Source organism: Dermacentor andersoni, chromosome 5 (genome assembly GCF_023375885.2).
Source record: "Dermacentor andersoni chromosome 5, qqDerAnde1_hic_scaffold, whole genome shotgun sequence".
Taxonomy (NCBI): domain Eukaryota; kingdom Metazoa; phylum Arthropoda; class Arachnida; order Ixodida; family Ixodidae; genus Dermacentor; species Dermacentor andersoni.
The window spans coordinates 91,516,848-91,544,212 of NC_092818.1; the positions used below are offsets into that span (position 1 = coordinate 91,516,848).

General features: G+C 43.4%; 1 protein-coding gene across 1 annotated transcript in view; it reads left to right on the forward strand.

The window, feature by feature from the left end:
- Nucleotides 1-27,365, forward strand: part of LOC126532007 (uncharacterized) — a 73,696-nt gene that overhangs the window by 35,019 nt on the left and 11,312 nt on the right. The window contains exon 3 of the mRNA XM_072288087.1: nt 13,013-13,157. Within this exon, the coding sequence (XP_072144188.1) occupies nt 13,013-13,157 (145 nt within the window). The remainder of the gene's footprint in view (nt 1-13,012; nt 13,158-27,365) is intronic.

Consider the following 27,365-nt stretch of genomic DNA (forward strand, 5'->3'; position numbering starts at 1 on the left):
GGTGGTTGCTAGGCAACACGAGACGGCGCACAGATGGGCTGAGTTTTCTGGTAACGCTCCACGGCGGAACTAAAGCTCAAACAGCTCCGCTGTTGAAAGTGGCTGGGGTTCAACGTGGCTTGAACCTAGTAACACGAGCGAAAGTGGCGCGTTCATAGCCCGACTTTATCGCCGCGCGCGAGCACCGCTAAACGTCGGGCGCATCGCAGCGTGTTGGCAGCGTCCGGTTACGTTGGCTGCGCCAGTCCATCCAACAATTGGTCGAACTATAGACGCAGTAGTTCTCGCCAACGTGACGTAACGTGTGCGTGCGTTCATGGTACGTCAGACTATGGCTTTGTTCTAATACTCGCCGTAGACGGCAAAATAGATCGCTATACGGACAGCGGCCATCTTAAGTCTCTTCCCAATCCTCACGAAGACGTCAAAATAGACCGCTTCGTGAAGACAGCATCGAAGTCAAAACGATGCAGGCTACTTTCCTGTCCAAACAAGATGACGGCTGAGCAGGACGCTTTAAAAGCCGTCAGGAAGGTTGTCTGCGCACAAGAAGACGCAGACACGCTATTCTACGCCCTTAATGTAAGCTGCATCGTGTTTTTCATACGTTTGCCAGCGCATACACTTAAAATATAGAATAATGTGTGCTTTTCTCAACCCTTTCTTGTCGCCGCGAGGTGGTGTCACGTCACAGAAGTGTCTTCCGTACGTCTTCCATACGTCTACCAGACGGCTAGAAACACGTTCCGTTACATGGCCTCCAAGCTGTCTCGGCTGTCTCCTTAGCTATCTACGTAGACTGTCTACGATGCTGGCCAGTATTGGAACGCACCCTATATTTCGCCTTTTAATCTTCGCGTAGTCACGTGCTACCTCAGCGGCGAGGCTCAGAGCGAACACAGGTTATTATTATTATTATTATTATTATTATTATTTCCATCATCGACAGCAATGTACTGTGCCAGAGATCAAGGGATGTGGCATGTGCGCCACGTAGACTGAATACCTGTTTTTGCTTTTGTGTGCACGTGAAGGCGCTTCCTCGCAAGGGACGAACCTGACGACGCTATCCGTAGAGCTTCGCGCGCGGCTTCAACGAGGCAACATCGGGCTCGGCAGAACGCTGTGCAGAGAGTAGGGCAAGCCGCAGCCCACCATCGACGCCGAGTGGACAGTTCAGATCGTTCTCGTGAAAACGATAGGCAGATACTTCGCCGCGAAGACACATGTAGTGCGTGGTGCCGAAAATGGAGCTCCCATGAATCCGCTCCTCCAGCTTACGCTGTGACTGTGCTGCGCGTGCCGCACATGCCTGTGACTTTTTTTCTGAATCACTGCTCGTCTTTCTATAATTTCCTGTCGAACCTAATAGCTTACTTTGGCTCTTTCGCCCGTTCTCGCAGCCGGTTGTTGGTCTTTCACCAACTGTACGAAGACGCTGACGCGAAGGGCACGTGCGAATGGCACGACGCGTTCGTTCTCGAACGCCTGAACCTGTGTCCTTGCGACGCACATTCTCTACCCGTACTGAAGCTACATATGTACTCGTTAGTTAATCTGTTCTACACAAAATGAAGCAATGAAACACGACAAACGCTGTACCTAAATATCCTCGCTGAAACAAACAAACGCGATCAAGCACCCCTTTCTTTTAATAAAGGAAATAAGTTCCCTCAGTCTATTAGCTTACATTCACAGTCTTCGTCGATGCTATCAGCCCATATTTCTTTTTACTTTCCTTTTTTTTATTTCAGGGTGGAGTAGCAAGCCAGAGACACCCTCCACCTGCCAGCTCCTTTTCTTTTCCGCTCACTAAGCCTTCTTTTATCGCTCGCTGTCCAGCTAGTATGCAGCTGACGGTTCACATCTCCCCTCAGCCACCTGCTCAAAAATCTCTGCGCATTGCCACCTCTACTTTCTGTCAACGTCGAAACGAAGCCAGTGGGACGAAAGGGAACCTACGACTTCGCGCGACATGGAAGAACGCCAGAGCAGCCAAGTCGATCTGGGGGTGGGGATTTCTGGCTCGAAAATGTCTTAGTCAACGGACCCACACAAAACGGGAAGCGGTGTAAATACGAACGCCAAAGGAGCTAAATAGCTCTTGACAAATGAAGGGAATATCTCGTCACGGTATCCGAGCCAAGTCTAAAATTCATTTCTGTAGTCCAAGAAATGTAAAAATGAATTGTCTGACAGGTTGAAAGATATTCCATGAAGGTTACGAACTACGCGCTAGGAAGAATGCACAGGGCTGATTTCGCGCCACTTATTCTTATTTTCTCGCAAACTTATCTCCACTAGTGTACATGCGTCAGTAGGAAACGCCGCTGTATAATAAAGAGACTTCGCATTGACTGGGTCAAGGCTCGAAACCGAAGGAGGCGGCCACAATGAGGCACTGCCGTAGTGGATTAGAAGAACGATATATAAGGATTACAGGCATTCGGGTAGCTTTACAACAGTCCCTTCAAAGATGCCACGCCACACAACACCCCTGGCGATTATATGCACACTTCATATTTCAACTGGCGATGTGACACCTAGCGCGTTTCAAATACGATGTGTATTAGCTGGAACATCAATAGAGGTCAAATGTATTGCCTCAAGCACTTGCGTCTTTCCGGGCCAAAACGCAGCGGCTCATAAAATCAGAGGCAGTGAAATGATGTTCGGAAGAAGAAGCAATGGTACAACTGTAATTAAACGGTTCCACCCACTGACTAGTACAGATTTTGTGCCATTGACACTCATGTGGGCCCTATAACTCGACATCGTGATCGTGAATCAATGAGAGTGGAGCAGAGGAAAGGCCTTGCTATACTGAGATTTACTCTGTATAGCACAAGCGATTTAAAACTTGCACAGCCGTCGCTGCACCATCTCTCATAGCCAAGTTGTTTTTCTCTGCGAAGTGAGTGACCCGTCCATAATTACAATTACTAATCATGCAGAAGCCTCTCTGGAAATAAGTGCCAGTGTGTCAGGTTTGTTTATCTTGAAAACCGATTGTCATTAATTAACAAGGAATCATTTTGACGGGTCCCACAAGACATCATCATCGTCATTTGCATCATCGTCATCATCACCGTATATACTACGGACCGCAGCTGACGCTTCTACCAGTGAAACCCAGAGAATGCTGCGATGAATAGGCTATTATGTTTTGAGGCCGTCGGCAGGTGATACGCAGATTCAACATGGATTTAGTTTTATGGAAGTTCACACGCAGTAGTGCAATCTGTTCATGACTGTCTCGCAATGCCTGTTGACTAATGCATGGAGTTTCTCGTGTGCGTGGCAAATGTACTAACTCTGTAGAATCGAAGTTTCCGTCTACTGCGTATCTTTTTGCGACTAGCGTGGTAATCTAAGTATTTAAATTATTTCCTTTTATTCATTCAGCACACTCCGCAGCGCCACTGAGGCATTACAGCAACATTGAGTCGAATCACCTGAGCGAACATTGAGCCATCTACTTATTTGTCTACTTAGATGGCTCATGGCACATTCTATCTCTTTGCGCATTAGCAGATTAAGCCAGGGAAATAAACGGGAGCACGAAGTAATGAAAAATTACCATGGCCTACTGGACAGCGGTGAAGGACAACGGTGAAACAATAGGATTTGCAGCCGTCAAAATAAGACTGTTGGCATATTTTCACATATTCAGACTTCGATATCCGCCTGGCCACATGAGTATTGAGGACAAATCGTGCCGAAAGTGTCTTCGTAAAACCAAACGAACGGTAACCCTATTTATGCAGGTCATATTCTAGTTTACCAAAGAACAATCAAACCCTGAAAATCCTTGTTACGCAACTGTAAATGGCATGACGTGGGCCCCATCGTTGCATCATCTACCCAATGTCAGAGAGCCGTTCCCATAGTGTGTAAAGAAGCTTAGTGGAGAAATAGGTGTTCCACTCCTTGAACTTAGCCTGGTGGCCCCAGCAAAGCTATCGCTGCTGTAGCCGTAGCAGCTCAAAGAATGTGATATATCGTTTCTAGAGGTGACAAAACACGTTCCCGAGACACAGTCTAAGCAGTCTCGCACAGAGTTTACTGATGCTTCTAATTCACATACCAACATGTCTCATGCAGCAGTCGATGCATCCTTCTAGGAATCCGATGTCCTGCACCCAGAAGCAAGTACCCTTACGGCGGAGGACTATGCACCATTGTAAGCTGAGATTATATCGGGAAACTAAATATTCAGAAAAATAATTATGTTTACAGACTCCCTCAACGTCGTAAAAGCCTTACTGTCATTGCGTTAAACCGTAGAGCATGTGCTGAGAATGTTTTATTCCGTTCTCTGGACAACGTATATGTCTAACCAGGATGACATTATGTGCCTAGTGCCTTGGCGCAGAGCCATTGAGGCTAATATACTAGCATACCAAAGCGCCATATCAATTGCATCGCAAGCTGATAGTCCTACCGCTCCTGTTCCTGCCGCAGATCTCAAGCCTTTCCTGCGAAAGAAACAAAGAAGCCACTGGCAGCGCTTGTGTGATACTGAAACGAATTAAAGCTTCGCGTTACTCACGCGAAGCTTTATTATGTTTCTGACCCTCCACAACAAAAACACGACGAACTGATGTCCTATCTTGTGGACTCAGGATAGAGCACGCGTATGGCAACCATAATTTTCCGCAGACAGGCAATGAACCTCAAACCGGTGATAAACTAGCGGAGAGACTGACCGTCCATAACGTCCTCCTGGAGCAACGGAGAACAGAAGATGAGAGAAATAAACATTCTCCTCTAGCATACCGCTCGAATATTCCTCTCCATCCGGTACTGTTTCTTGGTGCAGACCCGTTTTTTTTTTTTTTCACACTAAACCAGTTGTAGGTTTCTTGAATGATGTTGTGTTACATGTTATTAGCTCAAGACACTTGCAACGCATCCTGCCTCCATAGGATGCTGCTGCGGTAGCTTTTTATTTTCTTTTCTTTTTTTTTGTATAACATAAGCCCCCAGGCATTCGGGCTTCAAGGGATCTGATAAGGCAGAAGTACTTCTCACAAATTGTTACCATTCACATATTTTGCTATACCATATCATCCTTCCGTAATGTCTCTTTCTGGTTCATAGTACATAGTATAGTATTCATAGTTCATAGTATTGACTTGAACTTGGTATAATCTCTACAAACTGAACTAGCTTTTAATACAAGAAACACCGCCGCGGAATGTATGTTCATGCACAACAAACTTGAAATAAGTTTGTTGTGCATGGAACAAACTTGGAACACATTCCGGCATACAAAGGAGGTTGGACGAGTTCGGATATAATACCACAGATGCATACTGCAGTGAAAATATTATATTCAAGAAGACCTTTTTTTAACTTTAGTTGCGCTTTCTGAAAATTAATTCTAAATGGTGCAACATGCTAAAGGCTTCTGCTGTAGTCGGCTGCACACTACTCTTCAGTGAAGGATTCGGAGAAAACATTTTCTAAATTGTAATGAATCCTTTCTACTTTCTTCTGATGATTTTAGACATCTAAAATTTCCGTGAAAAAAGCGGAAATAACTCTCACGACATTACGAAGTGAGGTAAGCAAGCAGCTTCCGTTGTGGAGTTCCCAGCCTAAATTTTTTCCTTCAATGATATGGTTTATCCATTCTGCTCTTTCTTTTTTTGAACTAACCAGAAACTAGTGACCATTTCCTTCTTTCTTGCCGCCGCTTTTCCTCCCTTCGCAGAATGTTTCTCATATTTTCGACTGGTAGTCAAGGTTTAGCACTTCATCCAAAATATAGCACTTTGGTGCCTATTAGTTATAGGCACAAGTCACGGGTCTTGATTACTGCTCTGAATTAGTTTATTGAAGTGTCCGGAAGATTAGGCTGCCATAGGGTACCGATTGACCACGGTTGTTATCTATTAGTTACCTAAGATTTTGTTTTGATTGTTTGCCATTTGACCCTCGTTGTCTTTTGTTGGGTGTGCTTTTCATTAACTCGAACGTTGCCAATCCCCATGGTGTGTAAGAGTCTTGCGTTGAGGCAAGAACAATGACAAGGCCAGATTCTTGCACGTAGAGACGTTTTTATAGTCATTGTGTCTAGAACACATTCATCAATGACTCTCCCTTACCTGGACGTGAGTGACATAAATTCGCAGTTCGCGTAGTTTAAAGCTGCATCCTATCATTCTTCCAAGGCCACGGCCGGCATTTTGTAGCGATGCGTTTTCCCGATGAGAGTGCCTTTCGGCGCTTTTTCGCGTTCGTGAGTGGTCAAGCGAAGCTCTGCCCGGGGCGGAGCTTCGAAAGGGGCCAGTTGGTCCCAGATGACGTCGAAGCTAGCAAATATCTGGTGGAATATTTAAGACACGTGCAATAGAAGTCATCCACGTACAACTAACGTACAGTCGTCCACGTACAGTATAAGTTTCCGTGCATATGCCCCGAAAGGTGTCATTTATGTACGCCAGGAATAATGTTGTTCCTCTTGTTGTCTTTCTCGAACCAGTACACGTTTACCCTTTGTTCTCCATGAAACGCACACGCGGAAAAATAAACGTATGAAAGGAGCGCCGCAGGCAGGGCACGACGATATTAATTATCCCTGGGCCCACAACTCGACAGTCCAGGATTAACAGTGGCTTCGGCGACTCATCGTGACACAAAACGTCGTGGTGGCCGCCGACAAAGCAGTTGTGTCGCAGAGGGGGACGTGAGACAACTGAGAAAATATATATATATATATCTCGCCGTGTTTCGTCGATGAAGAGAGAAACGAACCATATTTACCCAAGTACTGACGCATTTTTATTCGGTACTTTTCTTTTGCTTCCAAAGCGCAGTCTACACGTGATTCACGCACACACACACATTGTTGTCCGCGGCAGCAGTATTTCTTCAACCGTGGTGGCCATTCATTTCCCCACCAGGCGCATCCCTTATCGTTTCTTTTGCTGCTGCTTCGTGCGTCGTACTTATTCGTCGCGTTTAAGCGGTTGTTCGAATCGACCCGTCGGCATTATACATCACTGGTGACAAATGCGGCGTGCGGTGAACCACAGAAAAGCGCGGAGGAGCCTTCGCGCCGAGGTCAGACATAAACTTTCCGGACCGTCACATCACTCTTGGAAATGCAGCAGCTTACTGCGCAGTCATTGATGTCCTTGCCCGCCCCATCTCCCCAACCCCGTACCCTAGCCCGCCAGCTCCACTAAAGAAAAATAGAGTTGGTAGATGGAACCTACCTCAGCACAAAACTACAGTTTAGTAGTGGGTTACGTGTTTAGTCAGCAGTTAGTTTAGCCGAAATGGTCAAAGATAGTAAACTGTATTTATGCACAGGTCCAACATAGCCAACCCAGTCTGGGAAATAAGCGAGGTGGGTGAAGTTTCAAGACGCGAAATAAACATTATTCACCAGAGAGTCTAACTAAGCTTCAAAGGATCTGAGCAAACATTCGTCCTAGTCCGGAGATCGAATTCGGAAGGAACATCTTAATGGGGCAAATCTTTCTTCAACGGCGAAGCTCTCTTTGCAGTTTATACGGGAAAAACCCTTGTGAGTTTCAGAATTCCCTATGCCACCGAGAAAGGAGTAGCCTATTACAATTATTTCATTCAAAAGTGTACTTTATTACGGTAACCAATTATTACCCCTCGAATGTAATTGAGGAATTATTACGTTATCGACTATTTATACGTCAGTTATCTCCAAATCTAAATCAACATTGCACAAGTACAGTGAGTGGAACGAGCCGGTCTGTTCTTTCAGAGCGTAGTCTGAAGCCTTTAATGCATTGGTTTCACTTCACCAGCAGGTGCTTTTCGAAATTTTTGTCGGTCACCTTTCCTTGTTTTCTTGCAAAGACACCAGCAGTGTGACAGCAAACTCGCTCGATGTGTGCGCCGTAGGAAAGAGCGCCGTTGTAACGCACGAAGACATAGCCTACAATATTGTGGCATTGCTTCCGGCGCATGCCGCCAGCAAAAGCATGGCCTTCGAGCTCTGTTTCTCTTACCCAGAGGAGAGCCGTCACTGGGGCAAGCACGTAAAGAGCGCCTATTCTCAGTGTTGCAAAATCCACTGCAGACCCTGAACAGTTACATGAGAGTTAGCGCGAAACCAAATGACAGAGAATTTCGGTGATGGGAGAAGAACGTGACAGTTCCTTGTGCGTACTTGGAAACAAAATAAGATTGCAGGCATCATTTGTGTTTCTTTAGCATATTATTAAAACGTTACAGATTGCTTCCAAGATTGGATCAGCCCTAATATTTCTTTAACGTCCTGTACAAGACACCTGTATAACCGAGCGTGTCAAGCCACTTCTGTAACATTGTCATTGAGCAAGAGGAAAACGAACACGCCGCCATATGCCGGCTTGCCGAAGAGTTCAGATAAGGAAACAATAAGGGGGGTCTTGACTACGTTTAGTTTTCAGCGAATTCTTTATATAAGGTCCTCGAGGCGCTCGAAAGGCACGGACCCAGCGAGCCGGCAACGGCGAGCGGAGACCCGCGCCGAGTAACGGCAACTTCGAGGATGACGTAGGCCCTCGTCGGGGCGCGCGAGCGCCCAACTGCAGGCATAAATAAAGTTTCTCCAATCCAATCCAATTTATATAAGGTGGCAAAATGTCCCTGTAGAAAGGAATAAACTTTCCTTTTGCAAAACGTAGCACGTAGTTCTTTCTTAAAAAATCGTTTTTCACTAAAGATGGAAAAGAGCGTTTAACGACTTGGACGTTTTACAAGTTCGAAGGCCTATCACTCTAAAATTACAGCATTGCACACCACCAAGTTTGTTTTCTTTCGGTAGTTCTAGACACGTAGAACTATTGACCAGCGAGAAATTAATATTTATGTCACCCGCAGAATTTCTTCGAAAAATTGCGAAAACATTGGTTTTTGAGCAACTGTCTTATACTGACCCCAAAATCAGAGTTTTTTTAGGCCACCGCAACTAAGGCGATGATGCTGAAAATATTTCTAACGAATCTTCAAGAGGGTTCTCGCGAACTAAAAAAAGAAAAAAAGTATGCAGCCATACCCCATATTTATTTCGTTATAAAATCCCAAAACTGCAAAAATTGCAAAAATAACGAAAATTGCTACATTTTAGAGTCGTCTAAAAAAATAATCATACCCAATGTTTACGAAAGTGTTATATTATACCCAACAGCAATGGTAAATATACCACTGCAAAAACTTGTTTCATTATTTTATTGTAATTGAGAAAATTGTGCCTACTTGAAGACCCATGTACGGTCATCCCAACGATGTGTCTCGTTCTAATAATAAAATAAAAATCGCGTTCATATTGAATTCTGAACTCATTCTTTTTGTTTTAGTAGGGAAGGGTGACTCAGATTGTGCCCTTTTTGCCTCGGTTCTAGCCACGAAATGAGCTGAGCTTGATTTTTCGCGGCTCCCGCATTCGTATTTCTACTGCGGTATACGTTTATTGAGCAAGCACGCGAGAGCGCGTGCGGCATCTTCTTAAGACTAGTCGGGGGAACACATTTCTGGTATTGATCTTTAATTACATATTGTGCCTGAAATGCCCCCCTTGTACATGAACGATGCGCAAGTCTGGTGGGAAATCGCAATTATGCCACTACATCGGATGAGCCACCTAAGTATTTCAGATAAGGACAGTCGCAAAAGGAGTCCCGAATATTTTTTTCGTTTTCACTAAAATTTTTATATTAGGCATAAAAATCCTTACACACTGTGCAACAGAGGCTATTTTTTACAACGTACTTTCTTTATCACCCACAAGAAACCTTATCTTAGACAATTTACAAAAATATCGTTATCGAGTCGCAAAACTGCAAATTTTAAAAAAGCGTGGTTCAGTGAAGAGTTTTCTACGCGTTACCCCTTTTGCTCCACATCTATACCGCCTCTCTCATGGAATTAAGGCAATCTGAATTTAATATAATCTTAACACGGTGAGAAAAAAAGAACGAATGTTCTTTTTTTAAAGGACGTGGCAAAAGATGGAGGTTTTAAAACAACTTCGATGGTAATTTACGAAGAAGAATGTGACTATGATGCAATGAGTACTTTACCTGCCTGTATATGGAACGCGTCTCACAATACGGCCTATTTCAACAGGACTGTGGAGAACAGTCATTGGTTATCCCTGCAGTATAGATACGAACTGCGCCGTTTAGCTTAAGACCAACACGGAAACAATGATGCTTGTCACTTAAGCATTTTTGAAAGGATTTTTGTGCGCATCAAATGAGACACAATGGCGTAGTGCTATGATGACAGAAAAGTATAAAAATCGCGCCGTGAGCTATGGCAGCTGTTTGCGCAAAGCTCACTGTCCCACACTGCCCTTGGCCATGACCAGGCGCAACGTTACGCTGTAGGGCTATTAATCAGTCGGGCAAAACCTGTTTTCCCGACTGATTATTACTTGTTGTGGATAACGCAAGTAAACTGTATCGGAAATCATAAACCTGAAGCTGTGGTTCCTGCACTTTCATATGATTTCCTCACAACGTCCCTTTCAAATCCCTTTGCAAATAAAAAATTAGTCAACCTCTATTGGACTCGTGATAGCTTTAAATAGCCCCGTAGTACGATAATGTTCGGGTTGCTTATGCATTATTGCAATAAAATGCAGCCACCATGAAGTTCGTTGTTTTATATACAGAATCAGGATAAGTACGCTGTTGACCATGACAATTACGTCTACCGTTGAACAGTGAAGCGGATCGAAATTCCTAGTCTACGTCGAACACTTTTATTATTATTCGAGTATATCAACACATTTTTGCAGAAACTCCATCAAATGATGAACTTCAAGTATGTTTACAAGTACGCGAAATCCTTCATTTAATGAAAAAAAGAAAAGAAAAAAAAAATCTTTTTTAAGACGGACACTTATTCCAGGCGCTTTAAAGAAACGTCCAAATAAGCCTCTAGTTTTTTGCTTATTGTTGGGCGAAAATTTTTTTAAATTCAGTATGCCTTATTTCCATTTGAAAGGTGGTATAAATATGGAGTAAAAAGATTAGCGTCTGGAAAACTGTGTTCTCTGTACCACGTGTTTTTAAAGCTTCCAACGTTCTGCGACACAAAGGCGAACTTTTCGCGCCTTGTCTCAGTTCAGAATTTTTGTCCGTGAGAAAAAATGTATGTTGCAAAAGTATTCCAAGCTCTGCGGTGTGGACGCACTGTTATGCCTTATCTAAAAGTGAAAATGAGAATATTAGGGACACGTTTAGTCACTGTCCTTATCTGAACTCACCCAGCTGGCTCATCCGCAGCATTTACGTAATCGCGCTTTCCCGATAGGCTACTGCATCGTTCATATACACGAGGAGCATTTCAAATAGCAGATATAATTGTAGATCATAGCCATAAATCAGTTCCACGACTAATCTTAAAGAACTTGCTGTACGCGCCCTTTCGGGCTCACTGCCTCAAGGGCGAGCTACCATAAATTGCTGCCATAAATTGAGTTACCAGTCCTTGGTGAGTATTCTATAAAAGTTTTATAAAAATCGGCAATGATCTTTATTTTAAAACGTCTCCAAAATGAAGCAATTTTCGCTATTTTTGCAATTTTGGCATTTTTGAGATTTTATAACGAAATAAATACGGGTTTTCGGTCCATGCTTCTTTCTTTAGTTTGTGAGAATCCTTGTGAAGAGCTGTCAAAGATATGTTTCAGCTTCATCGCCTCAGCTAAAGTGCCCCTCCCCCAAAAAGAATATAAAAAAAGAAAGGCCCTGATTTCGGGGTCCGTCAGAGGCAAGGTCTGGTAAGTTTTGAAAAGCTTACTGTAGGCGTCATAAAATTATCTTTACCTGAGTCAATAGTACTAGTGGTGTCGCAGAAGAAAAAATATTTGGTGGGGTATAATGCAATAATTTTATAATTTCGCCTTCGAATTTCTAAAATCCCAAGTCGTTAAAGTGATTTTTTCCACCCTTAATGAAATGTGAAACCTTTTCAAATAAATCAATGCTAAGCACCACCAAACAAATGTTGATTCCTGCCTACAGAGACATTTTCCCGCCTTATATAACAATATAGCTGAAAATTAAAAATATTCGGGAGCCCTCTTAGTTTGTTCTTATCTGAACACACACCAAAGCACGAAACCCTAAGACGGTGAGCCGGTGACTGAATGCTTTTCATGAAGCGGCGCAACATGATCGATTGGACAATAAACCCACATTTAGTTAAATCTGCAGTTACGAAGACTGGTTATAAGATGCACAGCTCATTGTCATATAACTTTGGATTTCGTTTATTTTGGTCTACTGTGCCTTGAAATAAGATGATGAAACTTTGACACATTTATCAAAAGCTCATCGTAATTCTCAGTGAAATGGTGACAGAAACAAACCAGTTACCATAGCAAATTCTGATAACTTTTTGCGCACCAAAACGGATGAATACGAGCAAAATAATTTTAGATTCATGACGTATACAAACCCTGAGGTTCGGGGTCGAAGTTCAAGAAAGTGATGTTCGGCTGTCATATTGGAAAGTAAAAATGAAACATTTGCTCGCACACAGATAAAGAGAGGAGTGTTCCAGGAGTAATATACATATTCATGCTGCTTTCCTTTTGAACTTGAGTGTCCCTTCAACACCCTTGTACTCCAGTTATTTCAGTGTGTTACTGACGCCGAACAACTGTATTATTTGCAAAACTCGAAATAATACAGACAACAGCGATAGGAGGCATTGCAGATCATCATTGTATGTCGAGTACGTTACACGTCATTGTTACGTTCAGCCATTACGAGAAGCGAAGTATAGGGTAATTCCGTCTGCTTGAACGCCACTATGATATGCGAAAGATTCATATTGCTGCTACCCAAGCCTAACTACTAAACCGGTAGACGTTGACACGACAATATACATTATTACACCAGCCTTTTGCTCACTGCGCACTTGTATTGCGATTTGAATATTGAAACTTTCTCTTAACAAACTACAGTGTGCGCGTTATGAATACAACCCAAGAATTTATATATGCTATGGTTGCTTTTTGCAGAGGGTGCAAGTGTTTGACGACTGGATGGCGCATGTTCCGGCTATAGCCTCGACGGCACAAGCCCTCTTTTCGAGCATGGATCTTCTGGAGCTTACATTCAAGCTTCATTCGGGGAAAGGAAAAGCCATGTCTAGTAGTACCAGAGGTGAGCGCCTCGTTTCGTAGTGTTGTGCTTGCTTGTGCCTTAGTCAAACTTTTCTTCGGACATCACTTCACCTAAAGCTAGGAATCAACCAGCACTTTCCTGTTCCCAAATAGGAAAACCTTTTCCATGGCCTCGCGAATTTAGTGCAAGCAGCTTGCCGCAAAGGAAAGTCATTTATAACACCTAGGACCCCCTTGCACGTAGCATTAACTTTCCCGTCGATACATATAGTCATAGTTTAGAAAGACTTTCGGCAAGGGTCAGTAAGCTGCCGCTCAGAACATTGTCGAGTGACAAAGCTGGGAAGTTTCGCACAAGAGTGGCTTCATTTCCGCGTGATACCTTTCCGACAACCAAGTTACTGTCACTTGCATAAAGCTTTTGTACAAGCTGCCCCAGCTAAGTGGGATGCCTTTCTTCTGGAAATACGGTATCAGCATTGTACGTGCTGACTACTACGCTCGCGTTATACTCGGCAACGTAGTGGTATATTTTTCCACAGAATAAAAAAAGGAGGCATAAACTGTACAAGGGGTAAACACTGCAAGTACAGGCATCAGATACCAAATGTTTCCTTTCTTTGTTTTTTGAAAAAATAAACGCAACATGTAAAGGTACTTTCGAACACACTTATTTCAGATCACGAGGCAGAACAGCTATTATCAGCTGCCGATATTCTAAGATAACTTCCGCACTTTACAGATCGTCATCGCTTGCTCTCATAATGCAAACTGCCTCGACCATGATTACCCTCTAGCCATGTGTTATTGCCGCCGGTAGAAAGTTTGTGTTCTTGCGCTATGGATATCAAGCACAACGTTCGTAGTGATGTGTGAAATGTCCTGCGGCGTCGGGGTTGTCCTTTTTTCTGATAGCGCAGCTCTTAGGCGCCCGTTTCTGCGTTTCGCGTCGGCGTCGTCCCTCGGCCCCTACCCTCGGCATAACCGAGCGAATGACCACATCGAAAGATGAAAGAGCGAACGCCGAGCGCAGCGCGAGATAATAGGCAGTGATAGCGAAGAGAGCCCGAGGAATAAATCGGAGGAGACGAGTGTAGCGAAAGCGTCAGAAGCGTAGCGCCGCGTAAGGCGGGCTCTGCCGCGACGACCACTGCAAGATGGCGCCAGAGTAGCACGCCTTCGTTTGTTCACAGATTGCAAGCGGCGAGTGCGTCGACCGATACCATATATAGAAACAGAGCACTACACGAGCGGAGGTCTGTCGGCGGCCGCTGCTGTGAACTGCGCCCACGCTTGACCCACGCGCTGCCTCTCGCGGTCTCCGGATTAGAGAGGCAGTCGCGCCACACTTCACTCCGTTTGCACTGTGCCGCATGAGACAGATTGTCCGCATCAGCCAATATATCGCCAAATGAAAACAGGTATAAAGCTGCACTCAAATTTATTATTAGGGAGTATCATAATTGTCGGCGAATATTTTGCATGTATAGTAAAGGGGAAAACAGTTATGTTCGATATCTTTTTTGTATGTCCTTAGGTTCTCGGGCTATTCATCAGTGGTACCGCGCGGAAAACTTTCCACCCGAGGGCAATACATGAAGGGAAGAAGGCAGGCGCAGTTAAACTCATTAGTTTCCCTGACGTTGGTCACCGAACTCAGGCCAAACTTTTTATCTACTCTTCTGCGCGCTTTCATCACTACTCGCCGTCAGTCAAGCGAACTTTCTCCTATGGTCGTGGTCCTTTCGCCGTCGCACCGCCGAAGCTCTTTGCGGCCAACTCATCTGCATTGCCGGTTTCAGTGCGCCATTAACTTTTCATTGAAACGAGATCCAATTTGCCCCCGGTAATTTGCAGCCATGTCCTCCGCAGTAGAACCGGCGTCCACAGATTCTCAACTGTGCCTAATTAGCTACAGGCATCCATCATTGAACTTCTTCGCCAAAGCACTCTCGCTAACATTTCGCTCGTTCATCTTGAAATTCGCTTTATTTGTTTTCGGCTTTGCTGTGCTTCAAACGCTGAGTTACGAGGTCTGTTCGCCGCGTCGCTTGAAAGCGCGACGCAGTGGAAAAGTAGCCGTTCTTCACTTCTTCAACATATTGTATCCAGGCACTGTAAATAGGTTCACCGACGCATGAATAACTGACGAATTCTGCGACAGAACAAGCCCAGCCTTCGGGGTGTTAATTATCAATGGATGTCCTACGAAAAGATACGCGTTTTTTTTTTCTACCTTCCCGGGAAATTGCTCGCCCACAGCAGTTAGAAATCAGTCGGCGTCGTGCGTTTGTCGCTGGAAGGGTGTTTACTTGCCGCGCACTTCGTGTAGGAGAGGAGGGGGCAAGCGGGTTCTGCATCGGACATGCGCAAACATTCCCGCCCGACGGGATTATTCATATTCGCCGCACATTTCGACATTTGGAATCGTCTAAAATATGAGCATATATACAATATATACATAAAACACTAAGGTGCACTTGTTTAATTTTTTCTTCATGTGTGCGTTATCTATTTGTTTGCGCTAATTTTTATGATCAGCAATCCGAGACCAACTTGCGCGCAAATTAGTTTTTATGGAAGATGTCATAAATTTTAGGCTCACAAACTCGCCTCCCGGAAGTTCATCTGGGAGGCGAGCTAATTAAGAGCAAACAAGTACGTTCCCCGATTATTATTTTTATTGTGGTAAAAACTTGCCTTTAAGGCATAATTCTTCATGTGTATGTGTGTATTATATGTGTGCTGTGAACACTGTGTTGTGTATGAATTGAAGCAGTGCTTTGGGGAGTCTGTTATCATGTATCCAGCTTGCATAATAGGTTGTGACACGCATGTTAGACTTTAAGACATGAATAACTTTACGGAGAGCAAGAAAGAAATATAAACTATGCAGAATCAGCGAGCATGGGGAACAGAAACATGTAAAGCATAGCTTTATTGAAACGTTCAATAAAATGTTTTACAACTAACGGTGTGCGCGCACAATTGTTTACTTTCATTCTACGGAACCTGTGATTTCATGTACTAATTATGTTTATGTACCGAGATGACTACAACTTTAATGTCATGAAATACTTTGTTTTTCTTCCCTACAATGCTCACCATGCAACATGCGCCGAACTGCCGGGCTCCTCTTGAATGGCAGACACTTGCCACCTTCTGTAGACGTGTCCTGGTATTCAGGCCATTAGACACAATCTGCTCAGAGAGGGCAAACTAAAGCGTAATCTTCCAGAGCATTATACCCGTTGGACAACAAACTCACTAACTCCCTCCTGCAGTAACTAAATCAGGCAGAGCTGCATGCGTTTATATGATGCCCGTCTTGTTCGTTTTGTGGATCCCTTGACGTGGATGCCCCGGATGAAAAACAGGCTATGCTGAAATGCAAACACCACAACAGTCGGATGCACACTAGGAGATGCCTACGCAACGATGTATGATGCTTGTCGCGGAAAGAATGCGATGACAGCTGCTTGCACACAAAAGTACGACACGCGTCTCGCTGCATGTAGGGATTGTGTGCCTCTCGGGTCACATTGACGCGCACCCATTCTAGAGAATTGCCCAAGAATACGCGTACCCCCAGGTACCAAGTGGCTAAGACAAGGAAAGACACATAAATCAATGAATCTATTGAACATATTGAACATATTGAGCTATTGCGTTACGAGCTCAGTCTGCTTTAGAGATACCTGTGAGCAGAAATTCTGTTCAGTATAGGTTGAGGCTAAAGTAGGAATCCGTGTAACATTTATTACTCAAAACAGAGATGCGCCTAATGGCACTGTTAGGTTGATGAGCGTAGTGAGTTTATATGTGCCCGTTATATGTGCCCGTTTGGCAAGTAGTCCTTGCATTCGGCGCACGTATAACGTTAGTGTATGAGTTGCTTCACAATTCTTTGCAGAGTTAGCGACCGACCGAGCAACAGAGGAAAGCCGCATCCAATCTTGGGGGTTAGGTGATGATATCTTCGCTTTTTATATAGCTAGCTGATGCGGTCACTGGAGAGGCGCAATGCCTACTTGGCCTGAGAGAATAAAGGTACAAACAAATTTTTGCATATCCAACGCTCATGTTGGAATCTTTGTGAAGCGGAGCGAAGCTTTCATGAGGCGATGAATTAAAGGCTTTACAGCGAACGGCATTGTACGCCATATTGCTTACTTTCATGCGATGTCACGTGTAATCTCATGGAATGCTTTTGTTTATCCACTTCAAAGGTCAGGATTTTATTCCCAGGAATGTTAGTATGTTTATGCACTACATAACTTTAAATTAGTAGGATGCACAGTGTGAAACGTATACGCAGCGATGTCACAAAAACGAAGGCGATGTGTCATGCTTTTCGGTGGAATAATGATGATTACGCGTGTATGCACTGAAAAGTACGACACGCATCAAGCAAAATTTATGATTTCTTAACTGTGCCGTTAGTCACATTCTAACATGCACATTATGAAGTATTGGCTAAGAATAAGTGCACAGCCCGTGGCACATAGTGAATGGTGAAATCATAGAATCGGTTTCCCCATGTCATTAACATATCGGTATATATATATAATATACCCTGCCTGCCTTCTGCTTTCTCTTTCCTTCATGGTGTTGAGCTGCTAAGCACGATGTCGCGGGATTAAATCCCCGCCGCGCCGGCTGCATTTCGATGGAGGCGAAATGCAAATACGCCCGTGACCCGTGCATTTGGGCGACGTTAAAAATCCCCTGGCGGTGCAAATTAATCCGCAGTCCCCGACTGCGGCGGGCCTTAATATCAAATCGTGGTTTTGGTACGTAAAACCACAGAATCCAGTGCATTCTTCTTCTAGCTAGCCAATGCGATCTGTCTCCCTGGCGTCTTTCGCTGCCTGTTGTGCAGCCTTCGGCTGCTTTTATTCTTCTAGTTGGGCAGCGTCAATATGGACCAGTGCACAGTATTGCGTCTGAGGTGTGGTGTGCCATTGTGCGCATGCACTGCACCCATTTTAATATTGTGGCTAGTACGATCTCCAGCCAATCTCCTTTGCCGGTTTCCATGTCATGCTTACATCTACTCTCGATTACGCGAGAGCCAGCACTTCTTGATGTCGTGTAATGTGGGAACACCACGTTCTCATTTTACGTAACCTCTCTCGTTATTCTATCTCCCTTTTCCATACGCAGATAGCACCTACGATGATACACGCCGGCAGAAATGCCTACTTTAAAGAAAAGCTTTAAGCATCTCTCGTGTAGTTTCGTGTTTCCTAGTTTACAATTTGAAACCGATTGCCTAAATATACGATACTATTCCATGCCACCTCGATTGACTGTATAAGGATAATGTACAGATTGGCGCTATGCACTACACATCTTAGCACTTCACGGACTTCTTGAATTCCAATGGGCTTGCGTTGACTAGCAGGAACATAGCTTATAGAGAGGTTTCCCGTATACGCAGAAATTCACCGCTGGTGACATAGCGAAGCTGTCGCCTCAAAATGCTAGAAATGTCAGTTGTGGCTCATTTCGGTATTCGTTTCTTATTTACTGGAGTCTGAACTGTAGCTTCGCACATCTATGGTGTCAAGAAACGCGACACCCAGGGCCGCTCTTGAGGGACACTGAGCGACCACGAAAGTGGTATCCAAGTGCGGGCACTCGTGCTTGGGGACGAAGACATTGTCCAGTGTCCGAAGTGCTCCGCTCCTGCATCTGCAGTTGATGCCCGCCAACTACTTTGGACGTGCCCAGGGACAATTCGCGAAAGCATGCTCGAAAGTGTAAAACTGAGCAGTGATCAAGCTGAAGAATATGAAAGATGGACTATGGACAACACATATTATAAGTCAGTGTTGCAGTATCTCTATGAAACTGACCTACATACTTATAGTCTACTCCGTTAGGACGTTATGCCGCTTGGCAAACCAAGCGCAGGAAAGAAGTGAAGGTGGCCCTGGTATCTTGTTCTATTCAAAAAGGTATCTACTCAAAATGAGTTTGCTGCTAGGTATTCTTCCACAAATGTTTCCTGTAATCACAGCTGGAGTAGTGTTCTTTGAAACTTTGCTGTACATGCATGCTTCCCTGCCAGCGTTTCTTTCAAGCATTTTCCGTCGCTTGAGCGGTTTAGCATTTCTGCGCCAACGCGGAGTGGCAGACATTTTGTAGCGTGAATTTCTAGTATGTGGCACAACCTATACGATGTACGGTTTACGCTTTGGTAACATTTCGGTCTAGTAGACGATATTTATTTTCAACAATACGGCATGCCACTCGGACACCCAACCCAACCATGCCCTGTTAAACACCAGAGAATCAGAACTGTATACGCTGCACTTCTTGGGGAAGATTGTAGCACATTGATATTATTGCAGTGCGTGTGAAAGAAGGAAAAAGAAACCTATACCTTTTTGCCTTCTGCTTTGGTATTCTGTAACTTGTATACAGTTACTTATCAAAAAATACAAACCAAAGAACGCCCCACCACAGACCTGACCCAGTTAATTTTCCGCCGCAATATTGCTGTCCCACATATGCGGACCGCAGTAGTTGCAATCTTCATCAGATTAAAAAATTGATACATGCTTCCGTACATCAATAGTCATCTCATTTGGACTCAGCGCCCCAACTGGGCACACCGTTGGACTCCAACTATCGTTTAAAGATGAAGTTTAAAGATGGGGCCAGGTGTTTCATTCCCACCCATAGCCAAAAGCAAATACTCTCGTGGGCGGTGCTTTGTGTGCACTTTGAAGAACCAAAGGTGTTCAAAATTAACCCGCAGGTCTCTACTATATCCACATAAGACTATATATATCTACTATACTCTACTATATCTCTACTATATCCACATAAGAAGATCAAAACTTTCAAAAGCAGCGATCTATACAGACTCTCTAAGCGTCGTGAAGGCCTTAATGTCACCCTACAAACATAAAAATCCCGTATTCAATGAACTGTATTCGGTATTATGTAAAGCGTATACATCTAACCAGAATATCATAATATGCTGGGTACCTGGCCATAGGGGAATTGAAGGCAGCGTTCTGGCGGGCGAGATGGCCACGTCGATCGCATCGCGACGCGCTAACCCTACCGCTGCGGTGCATGTCACAGATCTGAGGCCTCTCTTGCGAAGGAGATTGCGAGACCACTGGCAACGCATGTGGGACGCGGAAACGGACAATAAGCTCCACCTGATAAAACCACAGTTAGGATTCTGGCCCCCTACTACAAAATCGCGCCGAACAGATGTCCTATTCTGTCGTCTGAGATTAGGACATACGTTTGGCACCCATAATTTTCTACTCACCGGAAGTGAGCCTCCAACCTGTGGTAGATGCGGGGAGAGGCTGACCGTACTCCACGTCCTCCTGGAGTGTCGGGAAGCCGAATCTGAGAGAAAGAGACATTTCCCATTAGCATACCGACAGCACATTCCTCTTCATCCTGCAATGCTTCTTGGTCTAGAACCGCTTTTTAATACAGACACAGTGCTAGGTTTTCTTAGAGATGTGGTTTTACATGTTATTAGTCCCATGAACTCGTAGCGCCTCCTCTCTCGAGAGGATGCCACTGCGATAATTGTTTTGCATAGCACATGCCTCCAGGCCCTTGTGTTTCAAGGGCTCTAAGGAGGCAGTAGTGCTCTGGCATTTCTCATAATCTGATATATTTTACCATCGTATCATTCTTCTTATATGCATCTAAATGTTCATTGTACAAGTCATACGTCATCGCCATAATTTTATCACACAGATTTTACGCACTTTAGAGCGTATATTTTAAGGCCTCTTTACAGCCACCTCACACGAACTTCATAGTAATCATAATTACACTTCAAACTCATTAGCACAGACATGGCGCTCTTTGGCCATACCTGGCCCTTCAGTTTCAGTTTCAGTTTTTTTTTTCAGTTTCAGTTTCAGTTTATTATTCGTTCATAACAATTTGTTACAAAATATGGTATACAGACAAGGGTCCCAAAGTCAGAGACTGCACCGGGACCCTTGGATCAGAAGTTATACAAAAAAAATTAAGCGGAATACAGAGCAGAGAAACAAATAATGAAATAAACAAAATATAACCAAGAAACTGAGTGACGAACTCATAAAAAACAAAAGGAAAAGGAAAGATGCACAATCAATGGTAATTCCAAAGCTTCTAAATAGCAAATTAACATTGTATAAAATTAATCAGACAGCAAATAATTCTTCAGTTCATATTTGAAAGAGTACAAGGTAGTTGACAACTTAATGGAATATGGAAGACTGTTCTAAAGTTTAAGCGCGCAAAAAGAGGAAGCCATCTTTCCGTAATTAGTATGACATAAAGGCAACAAGAAATTTCCTTGTGCTGCAAACCTTGTGTTATTGGGATTAAAAAGGAGATCAGAACTAACAAAGTTGTAAGAAAGTTGTTGAGTTAGTAATTTGAAAAATAATATCGCTAAATGATAGTTAAACAAATCAGTAACTTGAAGAATGCGGTTTGTACGTAGTTGTGAAGAGGCGTTAGAGAAAAGATGGCTTCGTGTTATTATGCGGATAGCCTGATTTTGAATGTGCTGAATAGAGGAAAGATGACAATGATAAGTATTACCCCAAGAAGTGATACCATAAATGATATGACTATGAATTAAAGCGAAGTATAACGATAATAATGCTTCTTTGGGAAAAAATGCACGTGATTTGAGTAGTGCTCTAATGCCAAATGCTGTTTTATGTTTGATGTGTGCAATGTGGTTAGTAAACTTAAGGTGGGGATCTAATTTGATGCCGAGGAAAGAAACACAAGTGGAGGCAGGAATGCCATGCCCATTCAGAGTTATGGTTGGAGAGCAAGGTAAATGTCTCTGTGGAGACTTAAATAACATGAATTGCGTTTTCGTAGGGTTTATAACTAGAAAATTGGCGTTACACCATTCAGTAATTTTCGAAAGATCACTGTTTAGTTTCAAAGTTAGCGAAAGTAATGATTTATCAGAGAGGGCAACAGTCGTGTCGTCGGCGTATAATATAGGTAGGGTATAATTAAGGCAGTCAGGTAAATCATTTATATAAATGGAAAATAATAGTGGACCTAAAATCGAGCCCTGAGGCACTCCTTGGTTAATAATTTTGCTTTCAGCGAAAGCCCCGCCTGCGTACACTGTTAATTCACGATTAAACAGATAACTTTTTAATAAATGAAGAGCTGGACCAGAAATGCCAACAGACTCCAGTTTAGTAAACAAAACTTTGTGGTTTATTGTATCAAAGGCTTTAGTAAAGTCTAAAAAGACCGAGCCAACAAAGTATCCGAGATCAAGTGAATGTCGAATATAATCAGTTAATGCTAGCAAAGCCAAGTTAGTCGAGCTTCCTGAACGAAAACCGAACTGACAGGGTTTCAGCAAGCTGAATTTCTTAAGGTAAATATTAATACGACGAAGCATTAATTTTTCTACAACTTTACTAATTGAAGGTAAAATACATATAGGACGATAGTTCGCGACTTGAGCTTTGTCACCCTTTTTATGAACAGGAATTACTTTAGCTTTTTTTAGGCTTCTAGGGAATATACCGGTCTTGAACATGAGGTTAATTAAGTTACTGAGAGCACCAGAAATAGTCGGAGCAACAAGCTTTAAATGAAATGCGGAAATTCCATCAAAACCAGGACTTGAGTCCTTTAAGTTGAAAATCTCAGTAAGGACTTCTTCAGATGTTACAGGAAACAAAAAGAAAGATTTATCGCATCGGCTCTTATGATAAACTGAAGGAACATGGGTAGTATTATAAATTTCATAAAAGTGATTACTGAACGCACGAGCAATGCTAGGCGGGTCAGTGATAGTCACATGATTGTAGATTACTTTTTCAATGGCACTGCCAGAACGCGGTACGTTCAAAAACTCGTTGATAAGTTGCCATTGTTTTTTGGGGTTAAACTTATTTTTCATGAATTCATTTTCGTAATATTGCCTTTTAGATTTCTTCAATAAATTACTCAACATGTTGCAATATTTCTTATAGCGTAATGCTAAATTAACATTGAAAGGCTGTTTTTTCGTCTTCCTACACATGTTTTCTTTTTTCCTCATGCTCACAAGTAGCCCATTAGTGATCCAAGGATTATGCGGAAATTTAAATTTCTTTTTGCACTTAACAGTGACAGTGTTAGCATGAACAGCTTTTAAAAGTAAAGAAGAAAATAACTGAAGCGCTTCTTCTGGATTTAGTTTAGTAGCTATAACTGTCCAGTCAATTTTGTCAATTGCATCAACAAAATTTATAATATCAAGACGAGACGTAAGATAACAGGGATCTGACCTAGGGGGGTTAGATTTGAATGTGACGAATACAGGGTAATGATCTGATATGTCTATGTCAATTACACCAGACTCTGGTGAAGGCGAAATATTAGTGAGGGCATGGTCTAAGAGGGAGCTGCTTCCTTGAGTGGAAATCCTGGTGGCCGAAGTTATTAATTGCTCAAGCCCAAAGCCAGAAAAACAGTCCGAATAAGCGCATACAGTACTATTGTCAACATCGAGCAAGTTAATATTTATATCACCTACAATTAGGACAGGCTTGTTTTCACTAGTAATTGTTTGAAGAACTGAGCTAAGATGACGAAGGAAATCAGGTATGGAAGAAGATGGAGAACGGTAAATACAGCCAATAATAATTCCGCCACCATAATTTGGAAAAGACAAGGCATCGGTTTCGATCCAAACAGTTTCGCAGTGAAATACATCTATGGAAAGGTCCAGTCTACGTTTATATTTAATGTGGGGTGCGACGAAAATCGCGCTACCACCATGTTGATATGCAACACGGTTACAATACTCAGCCTGATAGGCATGGAACCCGTATAAATTGCTATCAGCCGGGCCAAGCCATGTCTCAGTTATGCAGATGAATGAAAAAGTGTGGGAAAGAGAGTCGATGAATGAAGATATGTTATTATGATTCTTACGCAAACTTCGTGCATTGACGTGAAGCAATGAACAACCAACAGATTTAAGCAGTGACGTAGCTTCAGAAGGTGAAAGCAAAGACACGTTTGAGGAAATGATTGGATGACTAAAACACAGACTAAGCGCAAATCAGGTTAAGTGATGACGCTGAGGTCAGACTCGGAGCTTATGAAAAACACTTTGCTATTTTCAGTCTTGCGTGCTTTAATCTGACAGTTGTCTGTCCAAAGGAACTGCCACTTATGCTGCTTCTTTAGTGCAAGAGCTCGGCTGAACAGACGTTTGTTTTGAAATGTGAGGTGCTCATTGACATAAATAGGGCTATCATTATTACCAGAAAGCCCAATCATGGAGGTTCTGAGGCGCGCCTTTCGAGCCTTACGGAGGAAGTCATTCTTCTTGACACGGGAGCAAAATCGAACGATTAAATTTTTATGGGGTGATTTGCTAGCGACCCGATGAACGGTGTCGATGTCCACCACGTCAATTTGACAGTCAATTGCATCAGCGACAGTGCTCACAAAACCCCATACATCACTATATCGCGTCACCCATAACCTACTGCACAGTTCCAACGAACTAAACCAGCCCCATAAGTTATTTAAAAGCGGTGTTTTTTTTTTCGTTATTCGCTTGAATGTATGCAAAAACGACGTACTGTGCAAACCGCGCAAGACACTCGAAGCGTGCCTGTTTTGTGCATATGGAAGTCCCCTTTTCAGTGAATATGTAAGTTCCCTAAACCGCATGACAAAAAAAAAAGTTCGGCCGTAAAGACAGCGGCTCAAGGCTGAAAGATCCCGGAGAACGTGATTCCCGACGGTTTCCAGGAGCGAACGTCGTCAAGCGACTGCAGAAATACCGCTGCTATTTTTCCTTGAAATTCCGCGTGACAAAGAACGATGCGACGAAAGAAAAGCCATAGGTGGCCTTACATTCACCGAATTTCATAGCGCCCCGATTGCTGTTGCCTTTATAGAAGATCAGATGATTCTGCAAATAGCGGCCGCTCAGTCTATCGGCAGTGAAAAGAATGCCGTTATGGTAGGGAAGGAAAGAGACAAAGAAAGACGTTTACCGTACTTTAAAAATGCAAGAAAAAAAAGATCAAAGAAACAGTGTTTCTGTAAAGCCCTAAAAGAGTTGCCTGTTGCTCTTCTTTTTTTTTTTTTTTTTTTTCTTGTAGCTGTTTAGAAGAAAGCACATTGCCTCTGACGGCCACGTTGAGAACTTATTCGAGCGAAGGTGACTGTTTCTTTTGCACGTATAAAAGTGTAGCCGTGACTGGCGAAGGGAAAGTGATAAAAGGGCGTTTATCCCCTCTAGAAACAATTTGGAAGAGGAGGCGTCCCAGGCCGCCAGCAATATGTCCTGTCAAACTGAATTCCCCCGAGAGAGGAGAGGGCAATCATTGATACAAATGAGACGGAATTACCCGGCTGTCTCAGTCGCACTGCTCGTAAAGTGCCTTACTGTGTCTGATAAAATGGGAAACATCAGTGACTTCTGGGAACATTTCCGGAGAAGAAGCGATAAATAAAAATGAAATAACGATGACGTTAGTACGAAAGCTCCAATAATAAAAAAAAAAAATACCACGCGCAGTTTCTTCTTGTTAAGCGCTAGTTACAAGCAAGTCCGCTTGCCTGACTGGTCGCTCAGGCTTTATTTACTGCTGGGCCGTAGAAGAGGCATACAAAACTGCGACCACATAAACGATGAAATATCTGGCAAAAGCCAAATATTTCATTACACTTTATTGTAGTATTTCTCAATCGAAATTTTCTTAGGTTTCCGCCACTGCTATGACCAGCACTATACTGTGAATTATCCTTTTCCTTGTTTTGTCTTACTATGGTGGTGGTTGGTTGTTTATTATCATTTTACAACAGCGCCTCAAACGATGGACGAACACAGAAGCATATACGGCGTCTTCACAGAGCTGTGTATGTTTACTCTGTGTCCGTACCACGATTTACACGTGGTTTTCTATCTATTTATTTTTATTTCTTGAATTTTTTTTATCGATATCCCATATTTTCCGTAATTGAATATATTCATAGATCAAAGAGCATTTATCAAAGAGCACCGCCACTCACAGAACTTGGTGGCGGACGTGGAACATCCTTTCTGCCGCAGGCGTCACGAGAACATGATCTTTTTAGGTGATGGCGACCGGTCAATAAACCCACACATGCTACCTGAAGGCATCAATGTTGCTGGATTCAATACCCTCGTTATGTAATAAACGAGAACATTGATGGCACCACAACATATCAACAAATCCAACACAACACAACAAATCTCACAACATTGATGCCTTCAGGTAGCATGTGTGGGTTTATTGACCAGTTGCCTTCACCCAAAAAGTTCACGTTCTCGTGAAGCCTGCGGCAGAAAGGACGTTCCACGTCCGCTGCCAAGGTCTGTGAGTGGTGGCGCTGGCTAACACTCCCAGGTTTCTATTACGACACATAAATACCCAAGAAAGTGGACGGCGAAACGCTGCCGCGGTAGCTCAATTTGTAGAGCACCGCAGGCGAAATGCGAAGGTTGTGGGATCGTTCCCCACCTGGGGCGAGTTGCTTTTTCATCCACTTTCATTTCTATTAATTTATTCTTTCTTTATTTCATTTATTAAGCGCAAGTAATTTCCCCTACGTTGTCCTTGGTGTCAGTGTTTGTTGACTTCTTATGATATGACTAATAAAAATCGGGCCCCTCGGTTAACCCCCCTTTCGTCTCGTTCGATACAGCTTTATGCCACTCAATACGTGCTATGTAAAAGTGTTTTCCGAGCGCGAAAGAAGACCGCGAATATACGCAAAATTGCCGAGCTACTGGTCGCTCAAGGTACTTTGAATGAACGACGCAGTGAAGTGTTTTACAGCGAAGCTGTTAGCCTATAGTTTTGTCGGAATTTTTCGTGTCCGCGTCCGTCAGCAGAAATGCGGGCCAATTTCGGCGGCAGTGCAGTCCAGAAGCAGTGGCTCGTACCCCAATAAGGCAAAGGCTTCAAGCAGTCAGCAGAGTGAAGCGAACAGTGTGCATGCATCCTTCGGAGTCCCGCATAAAACATACAGAACAGCATACGTTTGAGTAACGAACAAGCAAAAAAACGATCATCCTAACCACATAATTAATGATACGGCACTCCTGATAACAAAGAGAAGCACCTTCCCGCATACGTTTCTCGGTAAAGGCTACTGTTTCGCAAGCTGCCGCGCCGACAGCAGCCTTGCGACGTGAGGAATGACGTCACTAGCCTTTCGTATGTAAAATAACCAGCCTAGCAACTAA